The following is a 14,090-nucleotide window of genomic DNA, read 5'->3' as shown; positions in this document are numbered from 1 at the left end:
GTTCCCTCTATGCCCACTTTCTGGAGAGTTTTTACCATGAATGGATATTGAATTTTTTTCAAAAGTTTTTTCTTCATCTATTGAGATGATCATATGGTTTTTAGTCTTCAATTTGTTACTGTGATGATAAGAGACCTAAGCTACAGAGGCTAAGTGACCTTTCCTTCCCTGAATGGGTAGGTATCCTTGTTCTGCCTTCTAATTGAGTTAGTATATGAGTAAAGAACTGCCAGGTTGGGCCTCCCTGGTGGCGCAGTGGTTGACAGTCCGCCTGCCGATGCAGGGGACGCGGGTTCGTGCCCCAATCCCGGAGGATCCCACATGCCGCGGAGCGGCTGGGCCCGCGAGCCATGGCCGCAGGGCCTGTGTGTCCGGAGCCTGTGCTCCGCAACGGGAGAGGCCACAGCAGTGAGAGGCCCGCGTACAGCAAAAAAAAAAAAAAAAAAAAAAAAAAGAACTGCCAGGTGTCATTTAGTTCACAATACACTGTTGTGGCAATATAGAAATGAATTTGCCTAAATCATTTGGCTTTTCTAAATTATAGTAAATGAATATACTGAATGAATACTTCAACTTAAGGAAATGTTCTTAAAAATATATTAATGTAGGCACTTCAGCGGAGAATTGAAAACAAAACAAATAATTCAGGTAAAATTAAAGTACACTCAGTTGTATCCAGTTTCCTCTTGTAAATCTCTCTTTTTCATTTGAGTGGACAGTCACTGGAGAATATCTGACTTGGGGCTAAGGAAATCTAAGCCTTCTTGGCCACACTGTATTCTCTTATATCATTTAATAAAGACACCAGTTGGGTTGCTGAAAAAATAGTGGGAAAAAATCAATCCCTCACATCCAATGGGCAGCTCTTGAAAATATGTGGATTGTTGTAGTCATTTTGCTCTTCTGGCCTCAGAAGTTCTAATCTTAACCTTAGCCCCTCATGCAGAGAGACTTTTTAAAGCAATTCGCACATTACTCATTATGTGACTGTTGAATAAGAGAAACCCAGCTCTTTTCCTGTGCTTTCAAGCAGTTATCTTCTTCAAAACTTTGTTTGGATTGTTATACTTTAATCTTGCCTGGCAAGATACTTATGGGAAGGTTCTTATCGTTTGAAAGTTTGGTGCCAGTATCTGCAAAGAAAGAAGAAAGTAAAGAAGGAAAGGTGTGTTTATCAAACATCCCAATAGTGAAGGTGTGTGAAAGCAACTTTTGAAAAAGTGAATCTGTCAGAGTTTAGCCATGTTATTACATTTTATATTATTCATTGAACATAAATAATTATCAGTGAATCCTTTCTAGATTTTCTAGTTTCCCAAAGTTCCCTGTATTCACATTCTAAGGTGAAAAATGGTATTCTAAGTCACTGCCCTCCACCTTATATTATTTATAATCACTCCTCATGACCTCTTCCTTCAAAGAAACGTGATCCTGAGAAGTGTCCTTTGTTTGTCTTTGTGGAATAAGTGATGGGGATGCATCCTGGAGACCTGTGAGATGTTTAAATTGTGGCCTAATGAAACTAGGATGGAGAGTTCTGGAAAGATCTGGAAAGATGGCTGGTAGAGTGTGGCCAGATGTGGGAGAAGAGACGCGTACAGAGAGAGGGAGAGGAAATTTTCAGAGGGAGATAAACAAATAATTCAATAAGTTTTGTTGTGTGGTGTGGGATGCAAGCCTTTCTCTCCCCCTTTCCTTCACAATCTCTTTGTTAAAGACTGTGTTTTTCATTAGTTTTACTAAGATAGAATTTGCCGTTTTCTTTGGATACTGAGAATGGACCCATGGAAACCGTTACATTTGGGTTATCTCTGACTATCTTTAATGAAGAACATAAATATTGGCCACACTATCTATGCACATGCTATCACCATGCCTTTTTTGTTCTCTGTTCATATATCTAAGTCCTCTTCTTTGAGGTCAATCTCAAATCTCATCTGAAATGTACATTTATTGATAGATTCAACCCATAATGAACTGTCCCTTCTTTGTGCTCCTTAGGCTCTGATTATTTATAAAAACTCATTTTTGAACTTAGACACTGTCCAATATGATATATTAGTTATTTCATCCGCATATGTTATATCCTCAACACAGTTATAAGCTTTTGTGGGGCTGGGATCATACATTCTGTAATTTTTCTCAGTACTTACACTTACTTTGATAGAAAGCGCATTCATTCATCTAAACATCATTTATTGAGTGTTAATTAAATGTCTCAACTCAGTCAATATTGTTTGAATGAATGCATGCATGAATGAGGGAGTATGCAATAGGTAGCCTAATGTACCGCCTGATGTGAAAAAACCAAAAGCATAAACACAAAAGCAAGCCAAAAAGTGGACCAGGACTTTCTGTAAAATATACTGCTTTTGTTGGATGAGGCCATGAAAATCAAAATGCTCCTGAATGGTCTTAAGAGCTGACCAAGAATAGTAAACAATTGAAATTCTCTCAGGCTTATTCAACCCTATCACTGGACACACTTATACCTCTCAGGAATGTTATTAAAAGAAGAGATTAATAAAGCTTTTATAGATGAGTTGATAAATCTCTAAATATTTAAATCTTCATTTCCTCCTAGGTTTCTCTAGTTTGGGTTTCCAAAAGATTTCAAGAAACCACAGGATAATTAAAAAATTAGACATTATCTTTCTTACCTTCATGTTTTTTGATGGTAAACACATTTTATTTTCTCCATAGTGCTGCCCAATTTCCACCAGTACAGTTCGTAAGTGAATTTTGCTCTGGATGGTGGGATATATAAGATGTAAATGAATTGTTTGTATATGTTTTAGAATTCTTCAAAAGGGCCTGGCCATGGGAATGCATTGAATCTTACTTAAATAAGTAAAGTAACTTCCTCAGAATTATTATTTTATTCTGGTTAGGATACTCTCTGCCCTGGTTTGTTAAAATTTCCCTCTAGAGTGGTTTTAATTTTGTTTCTGATAGGGTCCTAGGATTTATTTCCACACCTATCCTGCATCTGGTTTTCTTTGAATTACTCTCCTTGCAGTTTCTGATTCATACAGGGCCTTACAGGTTAGTGACAACCTGGCCATCACAACTCTGGGAAGGACAGGCCTACTTTTCAGAGGTGTTGATGTTTTCTGTACCTGAAGGATTTCAAGAAATGTCAATCTTCCTCACCACCTCCCTTGGCCCTCTTAATGGACTAAGCAGTTCCTCATGAAAGTTCTGTAGGATATCTGTACTAACTTCTCCATATTGTTCCATCCTGAGTCTAAATTCCTGGCCTCAAGGTAATGTTAGATTTCTAGCTCCAGCCCCTATGTACATAAGGCCTATACTAAGGAATGGAACCCATACACATCAGTCTGCTCTTATTTCTCTGGTTTTAATTTCTCTGTTACTTTCTGAAACATGCAGGTGTTCCTTTCTTTCTTTTAATCTCAGCTATGTGCTTTTAACATTTTCAAAACTGACCCAGAATTTACATGTGTCTCCAGTAAGAGTACATTAAATTGAGCTTAGTCTGCTCTTCTACTGGCATATTTGAGATCCAAATAATTTGCTACTTAACTGGATTCAGTTACCTGTATATTTCAGGCACCTAAAACTCACCATGTTCCAAATTTCCCCCTTTATAGTTAGTAATTTTCTTGGGAATCTGGATAACATTAGATGGAATAAAGTTAGTGAGTGGCCCAGGATTGCCTGAAATTTTGTTTGTCAGAGTGGCCAGGGAAAGTTAAGCAAAGAAGAAAACCAGGGCTTCCCTGGTGGCGCAGTGTTTGAGAGTCCACCTGCCGATGCAGGGGACACGGGTTCGTGCCCCGGTCCGGGAGGATCCCACATGCCGCGGAGCGGCTGGGCCCGTGAGCCATGGCCGCTGACCCTGTGCATACGGAGCCTGTGCTCTGCAACGGGAGGGGCCACAACAGTGAGAGGCCCGCGTAGAGCAAAAAAAAAAAAAAAAAAAAAAAAAAAAGAAGAAGAAAACCAAATGAAAAACAGAATCACATTATTATTGCTGAGACAAGATTCCATGCAGAACTCTCTGTAGAGCTGGGTTGGGTCATAACTTATGCCAGAGCTCTAGGTGGGGTTGACACCATCTCATGCCAAGCTCTCAGTTCTGGGCTGACGTCATCTCTGGTCCACTCTATGGAGTGGAAACTTTGGAGGAATGGCCAATGTGTTCCACAGTGTAGGAAGAGGGAAACTGTGAACGTTACTTTCTAAATTGTGGAGGAACTAACCACTGTAAATGTGCCTTGAACTATGGTGTTTAATTTGACCAGTCAGATCAATGACTTTCCCCTTGAATGAAATGCTGCTACGTATATGAGCAGGAAAACAAAACTGGTATAAGGAATAGATAGCTAGTGGGAAGCAGCCGCATAGCCCAGGAAGATCAGCTCTGTGCTTTGTGACCACCTAGGGGGGTGACATAGGGAGGGTGGGAGGGAGGGAGATGCAAGAGGGAAGAGATATGGGGACATATGTATATGTATAACTGATTTACTTTGTTTTAAAGTGGAAACTAACACACCATTGTAAAGCAATTATACTCCAATAAAGATGTTTTTTTAAAAAACTAGTATAAGGAGATGGAGAGACTGGGAGTCTTATTTTCCCAGCAATTAACTTTTCCTCGACCATGACCTTCCCTTTGAGTCTCCTAGACCTTGGGGATGATCGCAACACCTTGGGTTGGGTGATAGCAACCCCATCTTCACTAGAACCTCTATAGTTCACTTTGATTTTTCCCACTCCGTCTATCCATCCCATGTATGCAGTCAGACATTTGATCTTGGACTTTTACTGACAAAATATCCTTGAATATAACCATTTCTTTTCACTCCCACTGCTACTGCTTTGGTCACTGCCTTAACTAGGGCTTTATCTTTAAGTTCTTTATATAAATATATAAATATCTATATATAAATAAAATATACAAATAAATAAAATGTAATATTAATTCTGATGATTTTAAAGTCTTTTCTTGATAAAGACTTTTCCTGATAAATATACACAATATTGTATATAAATATTTGTGTATTATCTGTTCTTTTCTTAGAATTTTAGTCATATGATTCTATCTCTTGGTATGTCTAGAACTTTTTGATTGAATGCTGACTATTTTATTTGGCTTTTTAAATTTTTCTCAGTGGAAATGTTGTTTTGCTTCAAAATATTTTACTCTACCTGGAAGTAGCAAATCTTCAAAATACAATTTTTTTAATGCTTTCAAATATCAATACTGTAGGTGTCACAAAATCTAGAAAAATGACATTTGAAAATTAACTGCTGCTGGATGTGTCTCTATAAAACTTTTTCCCCACTCTTGTAGCTATATATTCTTTAACTGCCTCCTCATATGACAGTTTATGTGTTTTAGAAATAAAATTTTAAGAAATAAACTTTGTAGTTTATAGACATAGATTTCTTTTCACATGGTTGATTAGAGTTTGCTTTTAGTTATTAATAGTTTAGAAAAGTTTATTTCAGCGTCACAATTTATTATTGATAATGTCGCATTAATGTTCAATGTTAACTTTGAGAAAACCTCTATGGATTACTTCCTCATAAATATTTACTATTATAAATGCATTACTGATTTCAGTACTGCTATAGGTTTGTGCATTACAGGAATTCTGATAAAATACTCATTGACACCATTCCATTACACACATTATTGATGGGGTCTATTCTTTTATTTATTTATTTATTTATTTTTGACTGTGTTGTGTCTTCGTTGCTGTGCGCAGGCTTTCTCTAGTTGCAGCGACTGGGGGATACTCTTTGTTGCGGTGTGCAGGCTTCTTATTGCGGTGGCTCCTCTTGTTGCAAAGCACAGGCTCTAGGCACACAAGCTTCAGTAGTTGTGGCTCGCAGGCTCAGTAGTTGTGGCTCACGGGCTCTAGAGCAAAGGCTCCATAGTCGTGGCACACGGTCTTAGTTGCTCTGCACCATGTGGGATCTTCCCGGACCAGGGCTCAAACCCATGTCCCCTGCATTGGCAGGTGGCTTCCTAACCACTGTGCCATCAGGGAAGCCCCTGGAGTATATTGGGTTTTTTTTTTTTTTTTGCGGTATGCTGGCCTCTCACTGTTGTGGCCTCTCCCCGTTGTGGGGCACAGGCTCCGGACATGCAGGCTCAGTGGCCATGGCTCACGGGCCTAGCCGCTACGTGGCATTTGGGATCTTCCCAGACTGGGGCACGAACCCGTGTCCCCTGCATCGGCAGGCAGACTCTCAACCACTGCACCACCAGGGAAGCCCTGGAGTATATTCTTGACAGAAGGAAATTTCCGTTTTTACTAAGCATTGAAGAAAACTGAATCTTTGACTTATCTTTCACATGCCTGATGATTGAAATAATTTTCCACAGAATAACTTCTGGTTTTATACTTTTCAGTTCTTTTTTTCTTCTTCACACGCACATGCTTTGAGAGCTGTGAAGTGCAAGACATGGCTATATTGTAAGGTTGTTTTTGTCCTTATGCTTCTGTGTCTTGTGCTAGTTAAGTCAGTAGAGTAGTCAGTAAGAGTACTGAAAGTTATTCCTGTAATGGGATATTATATAGTCAATTACATATGGTGGTGTCTGAAAATCACATAATAGCCTCACTTAAAACATCTCCTTAGCCAGATTTCAAAAAAGGCTGTGACCAATCCAATATGATCCAACATAGCAGAATATGATAGAAGGAAAATTGACAAAGAAATAGACGCTGGACTTACCTGATGGAAATTAAAATATCTCACATTTGACAATTTTGCAAAAACCTATAATTACCTGAACTAATTTCTAGGGTTCTTTGTAGGACCTAAAAAGGAACCCATAGAGTTGTGGAACAACAATAGTAGCTACTGTGATGAGAAGCCCGGACACTGCAGCAAAGAGTAGCCCCTGCTCACCGCAACTAGAGAAAGCCTGCACGCAGCACTGAAGACCCAACGCAGCCAAGATAAAAATAAATAAATAAAAATAAATAAATTTATCTTTTAAAAAGTAATACTCAGGTTTGAGGCATGAGAAATTTGATGAGGAGAAATTAGCTAATGTTTGCAGAACTTTTAAAATATCAAACTCAGTCTCTAAGATTTTAGCATTCTATACAACATCGCTTACTTATTAGTGTTTTGGGAAGGCCAATTTAAAATTTTCTCATCTTACTGTATTGAAATTCACGGCCCTAATGTTTTCCACGTTGACTATATGAATGATGAAGAAAAGTCAATCATGTATTGCATTTCCAACTGGACAGAAAACAATATTTTAAAAAGTGTTTGGCCTACTGACTTTTGATTTCTTCTAAGGCAAATGGATAGGTAATTTTTATTCCCTGATTAGGAGAAAAATGGTGGAAGAGGGCAGGGTTAAGAATTAAGATTTCAAGAGCATGAGAGGTAGATGGCCAACCATAGTTCCTAAGGTTCGGTGCCTGTAACTGTTGCCGCCGCTTACGCGTGCCAAAGCAGTGGTACGGCTGCTGCGCTCGTGTTTGCTACCACTAGAAACATTCTTGCCAGTAGTGGCGGCAGCGGGACTCCATTACCCCCTTTTTTCACTCTCTCCAGAAGCTCCAGATGGCGTCTTCCGTGGGCAATGTGGCCGACAGCACAGAACCAATGAAACATATGCTTTCCTTCCAAGGGTTAGCTGAGCTGGCACATCGAGAATATCAGGCAGGAGATTTTGAGACAGCTGAGAGACACTGCATGCAGCTCTGGAGACAAGAGCCAGGCAATACTGGTGTACTTTTATTGCTTTCATCTCTACACTTCCAGTGTCGAAGGCTGGACAGATCTGCCCACTTTAGTACTCTGGCAATTAAACAGAACCCTCTTCTGGCAGAAGCCTATTCAAATTTGGGGAGAGTGTACAAGGAAAGAGGGCAGTTGCAGGAAGCAATTGAGCATTACCGGCATGCATTGCGTCTCAAACCAGATTTCATCGATGGTTCTATTAACCTGGCAGCCGCTTTGGCAGCAGCAGGCGACATGGAAGGGGCAGTACAAGCTTACGTCTCTGCTCTTCAGTACAATCCTTCTTTGTACTGTGTTCACAGTGACCTGGGGAACCTGCTCAAAGCCCTGGGTGGCTTAGAAGAAGCCAAGGCATGTTATTTGAAAGCAATTGAGATGCAACTGAACTTTGCAGTAGCTTGGAGTAATCTTGGCTGTGTTTTCAATGCACAAGGGGAGATTTGGCTTGCAATTCATCACTTTGAAAAGGCTGTCACCCTTGACCCCAATTTTCTGGATGCTTATATCAATTTAGGAAATGTCTTCAATGAGGCACGGATTTTTGACAGAGCTGTGGCAGCTTACCTTCGTGCCCTAAGCTTGAGTCCAAATCATGCAGTGGTACATGGCAACCTGGCTTGTGTATACTACGAGCAAGGCCTGGTGGATCTGGCAATAGACACCCACAGGCGAGCTATTGAATTGCAACCACATTTCCCTGATGCTTACTGCAACCTAGCCAACGCTCTCAAAGAGAAGGGCAGTGTTGCTGAAGCAGAAGATTGTTATCATACAGCTCTCCGGCTGTGTCCCACCCATGCAGACTCTCTGCATAACCTAGCCAATATCAAAGGAGAACAGGGAAACAGTGAAGAGGCAGTTCGCTTGTATCGTAAAGCATTAGAGCTCTGCCCAGACTTTGCTGATGCCCATTCAAATTTAGCAAGTGTATTGAAGCAGCAGGGAAAACGGCACGAAGCTCTGATGCATTATAAGGAGGCTATTCGAATCAGTCCTACCTTTGCTGATGCGTACTGTAATATGGGAAACACTCTATGGGAGCTGCAGGATGTTCAGGGAGCCTTGCAGTGTTATACTCGTGCCGTTCAGATCAACCCTGCATTTGCGGATGCCCACAGCAATCTGACTTCCATTCACCAGGATTCAGGGAATATTCCAGAAGCAATTGCTTCTGATCGCACTGTTCTGAAGCTTCAACCTGATTTTCCTGACGCTTATTGTAATTTGGCTCATTGCCTGCAGGTTGTCTGTGATTGGACAGACTATGATGAGCGAATGAAGAAGTTGGTCAGCATTGTGGCTGACCAGTTGGAGAAGAATAGGTTGCCTTCTGTGCAGCCTCATCATAGTATGCTCTATCCTCTTCCTCATGGCTTCAGAAAGGCTATTGCTGAGAGGCATGGGAACCTCTGCTTGGCTAATATAAGTGCCCTTCATAAACCACCATATGAACATCCAAAAGACTTGAAGCTCAGTGACGGTCGACTGCATGTAGGATACGTGAGTTCTGACTTTGGGAACCATCCTACTTCTCACCTTATGCAGTCTATTCCAGGCATGCACAATCCTGATAAATTTGAGATATTCTGTTATGCCCTGAGCCCACATGATGGCACAAACTGCCGAGCGAAGGTGATGGCAGAAGCCAATCATTTCACTGATCTTTCTCAGATTCCATGCAATGAGAAAGCAGCTGATCGCATCCATCAAGATGGTATACACATCCTTGTAAATATGAATGGTTATAGCAGGGGTGCTCGAAATGAACTCTTTGCTCTCAGGCCAGCTCCTATTCAGGCAATGTGGCTGGGGTACCCTGGGACTAGTGGCATGCTTTTCATGGATTATATCATCACTGATCAGGAAACATCACCTGCTGAAGTTGCTGAGCAGTATTCTGAGAAACTGGCTTATATGCCCCATACGTTTTTTATTGGTGATCATGCTAATATGTTCCCTCACCTGAAGAAAAAAGCCGTCATCGATTTTAAGTCCAATGGGCACCTTTATGACAATCGGATTGTGCTGAATGGCATCGACCTCCAAGCATTTCTTGATAGTCTATCAGATGTGCAAATAGTCAAGATGAAATGTCCTGATGGAGAAGACAACGCAGACAGCAGTAATACAGCTCTTACTATGCCTGTCATTCCTATGAATACTGTTGCAGAAGCAGTTATTGAAATGATTAACAGAGGACAAATTCAGATTCCAATGAATGGATTCAGTATTAGCAATGGCCTGGCAACTACCCTGATCAACAATAAGGCTGCCACTGGAGAGGAGGTTCCCCGTACCATTATTGTAACCACACGTTCTCAGTATGGGTTACCGGAAGATGCCATTGTGTACTGTAACTTTAATCAGTTATACAAAATTGACCCATCTACTTTGCAGATGTGGGCAAATATTCTGAAGCGTGTTCCCAATAGTGTACTGTGGCTGTTGCGTTTTCCAGCAGCAGGAGAAGCGAATATTCAACAGTACGCACAAAATGTGGGCCTTCCCCCGAACCGTGTCATTTTTTCCCCTGTTGCTACTAAAGAGGAACATGTTTGGAGAGGCCAGCTGGCTGATGTCTGCTTGGACACTCCACTCTGTAATGGACACACCACAGGGATGGACGTCCTTTGGGCAGGGACCCCCATGGTGACTATGCCAGGAGAGACTCTTGCTTCCCGAGTTGCAGGTTCCCAGCTCACTTGTTTAGGCTGTCTTGAGCTGATTGCTAAAAATAGGCAAGAATATGAAGAGATAGCTGTGAAACTGGGAACTGATCTCGAATACCTGAAGAAAATTCGTGGCAAAGTCTGGAAGCAGAGAACATCTAGCCCTCTGTTCAACACCAAACAATACACCATGGAACTAGAGCGGCTCTATCTACAGATGTGGGAGCATTATGCAGCTGGCAACAAACCTGATCACATGATTAAGCCTGTTGAAGTCACTGAGTCGGCCTACATAACGACTGTGTGCCCAGGAGAATTACCCCTGTAGCTGAGCCTCAACCTTCTGGGGGAAAGGGAACTACTTTTTCAATATCATGGTGCAGATGGGTGACAGACAATGATAAGAAATAGCACAGCCAGACTTGCTTCCTGCATGATCACAATAGGGAGAGACCCAAGAGATGCGAAACTGCTGTTCCACAAGGAGTCTCCATCGAATTTTGCAGCAGCCAGGTGTCTGGAGGGTCTGGAAGGTAAGTCTGGAAGGTCTGATCTCCCTTGGTCTCCCAGGAGATGGATGGTTAGTGTGGAAGGGAGATAGAGATTGCCCAGCCGTTTTGTGATTATCATGGATTGATTGAGTCTTCTGAATTAATTTTTTCTTTATATCTTGGGTATTGGAGCTTTTAAAAATGTTTGGTTTCAGGTATTTTTATTCATGTGAAGTGTATATGATTCTCTTGAGATAAGGTTTTAAGCTAAAATATTCCTTGTTTTAGTTTCTGAACTCTACCGATAAATGGGGACTTTGCTGGTGTAGTCTTTTTATAGGTTTTATAAACCACTTGAGCCTATATCAGTCACTTTAGTGTCTGACATAACGTTTGGAACTCTCAGTGCTTTGTTGGTTTGTAGATGATGGCTTCAATTCTTTTTCTGGTCCGTTTCCTTCTTCCCTTCCCCCCACTTTAAAAATTCTCCTGTAACTTGGCTAACAAAATACCAAGTGTGATTCACAACCTCCCAGAGTGTTTCTCTTCAACACATCATCTGGTGCCAAATGAAGATTCTTAGGAGTACTTATTAATTATGAAGGGCACAGTTGTGGTACTGTCACTGATGATAATAATAATGGATTTTTGGCCTAGAGTTTTGACCTATTTCACCAGTGTTTTACCGTTGACTGCCCCTCTATGCTGCTTCCAAAAGTGAGAGTGTGTGATAAGATTTTTACTTTCATTTCTAAAGTTTGTTTTTTTTTTTTAGGTGAGTCCTGTTCTTCCTTTTTCTTTCAGCAGAAATGAAATCCCAGGTAAGTATAAGTATTCAAATATTTGATCAGTAAGTCACAGTTATCTCCAGTACATTAAATAACTTTCATCAAAAAACATGTTATAGGTAAAAAGCTCTGAAGGACCAGCTATGTATATGATAATTATGTTTCAGGCCTTCTAGGGTATTATATATAATAACTTGTCTTCTGGTCGTGGTCTTGAAGTCTTTATGGATTCAGCCTCAGTAGTTGCGAACTGCACTGCTACTTGGTTTGGAGTACAAATTAGACTTTAGCCCTCCTGGAGGTTGAGTTTTTGGTATTGAAAACCATAGGAATGAAATTATTGTATTTCAACAAAGGATCGAGGGCTTGAGGCTTAAACAAGCCAACATATGTGTGGGAAGCAGTCAGCCTTGAGAGCAGGCTACGGACATGCCAGGCATGCCACCGCTGCTCAAAGAGACTGTCCCTACTTGTTCCCCTCCTTGTTCCATTCCACGGGAGATAAATCACCAGGGCCCAGAAATCAGAAAGAATGTAAAATGAGACAAGCAAATCTGTCTCCACCCTCCACGTGCAGGTTATTTTGGATGATTCTGGGTTTATGGGTTTTCTCCCAGGGAAGTTAACCTTGAGCCGAGACAGTCATTAGATCATGTAAACCACCGCCTGGCAACCTTCCCTTTTCTAGTCTATATAATCTGCAACTGTAGCATAATAAAACTTGCCTTGCAACCATCAGTTGTCTTGGTCCTTCTGACCCCATTCGTCGGTGCTACTTCAATTCCTTACCCCGTCCCTTCTGACCCTGGGTGGTGAAATCCTCTTTCTGAGGCTGGTCCGCGGCAAGTGGCACCCGAACAGGGACCTGAAGCGTGAAGCCAATGAAAAGAAAAAGAAAGTGCAGGTAAGAGAACCCTTATGCAAAATATGTGTGGACACGAGTAAAAGTGAAACTAATAGAGGCATAAGGCAACAGTCAGAAGTAAAATAAGATGGGGCAAAAGGGCTCAAAGGAGCGTGAATTATTTGCTCCGGTTTTACTTTTGATGCTTCAAGCTCGGGGTAATAAAGTTTCTACCTCACAGTTGACTGAATTTTTGCAGCATATCCATGATGTATCTCCCTGGTTTCCTGATGGCGGCTCTGTGACATAGAAATCTGGCAGAAAGTTGGAGAAGATTTAAAAAATTATTATGAGTCTCGAGGGCCTACTCATACTGCCGTTGTTACATTTAGTTTGTGAAATCTGATAAAAATATGTTTAGGTTCTTCTCATGATAGTGTTGATTTGAATGTAAAGTCAGAAAAACATAAGCCTCTGACAGAAGAAAAGACTGTATTATCAGCTACTGTGTCGCCACTTCCTAAACCGAAAGAGCTAATTAATTTAAATATTTCAGATGAAGAGGGACATTTTGACTTAACAGATGAGGCTTTTAAACATAAAAGAGAGAAATATCCTGAGGATGATTTTCTAATGGCTATAATAGATAAGTCAGTGCAAAAGCTGCACATTAGTAAGGACTGTCTTCCTCAAAATTCTCCATCTGTAAAAATGCTCAGTCCCTTGCAACGTGCTGTACAAGCAGCAATAAAACGAGGAGAAGATCCTATTTTCTGTTGTCCTGTCACGGAAAGACCTGATCCTAATAATCCTCAACAGGCTATTAGGGAGCATCAGGCTCTTCCTTTTAAAGTTTTGAAAGATTTAAAATCTGCTTGTGCTCAATATGGGCCCACTGCTCCTTTTACTACTGCTATGGTTGACACTATTACAGGAGAAGCTCTTCCCCCTGCTGATTGGCAGTCTATTGCACGAGCTTGTTTAAATGGTGGAGATTATTTAATATGGAAGTTTGATTTTTATGAACGGGCTGCTGAACAAGCAGAAAAGAATGCTACCCATGATATTCCAGTTGATTATCATATGCTGATTGGGGAAGGACCATATATTGCTTTACAAGATCGATTAACTTATCCCTTTGTTGCTTATCCTCAAATAAATCATTTGGCATTACAAGCCTGGAGGAAATTATCTTCTACACACAAAACTGAGGATCTTTCAAAAATTAGACAGGGACCTGATGAACCATATGCTGATTTTGTAGATAGATTGTTACAGCCGGTGGGGAGGCTCATTGTGGATGGACTCACTGGTACAATTGTAGTTAAGCAACTTGCTTTTGAAAATGTTAATAATGCATGTCAGGCTGCGATTCGACCTTGGAGAAAACAGGGAACATTGAAGGATTATATTCGTCTTTGTGCAGACATTGGGCCTGCTTATATACAGGGTGCTGCTATGGCTGCAGCATTAACTAAAGTGGGGTTTAAAAACAATCCAAAGAGAACAAAGACTAGTTTTAAATGCGGAAAGGCAGGTCATTTTGCTGGAGAAT

General features: G+C 40.9%; 1 protein-coding gene across 1 annotated transcript; it reads left to right on the top strand.

Moving 5' to 3' along the window:
* Positions 1 to 7,563: 7,563 nt before the first annotated feature.
* Positions 7,564 to 10,740, top strand: LOC132499893 (UDP-N-acetylglucosamine--peptide N-acetylglucosaminyltransferase 110 kDa subunit-like). The gene has a single exon (XM_060114564.1). The coding sequence runs from the start codon at positions 7,564 to 7,566 to the stop codon at positions 10,738 to 10,740; it is 3,177 nt and encodes a 1,058-aa protein (XP_059970547.1).
* Positions 10,741 to 14,090: the final 3,350 nt, after the last annotated feature.

This window comes from Mesoplodon densirostris, chromosome 12 (genome assembly GCF_025265405.1).
Source record: "Mesoplodon densirostris isolate mMesDen1 chromosome 12, mMesDen1 primary haplotype, whole genome shotgun sequence".
Taxonomy (NCBI): Eukaryota; Metazoa; Chordata; class Mammalia; order Artiodactyla; family Ziphiidae; genus Mesoplodon; species Mesoplodon densirostris.
This window is presented reverse-complemented; position numbering and strand designations above follow the sequence as displayed.

Coding starts and splice junctions, on each gene's coding strand:
- LOC132499893 (XM_060114564.1), top strand. CDS start 7,564: ATGGCGTCTTCCGTGGGCAATGTGGCCGACAGCACAGAACCAATGAAA.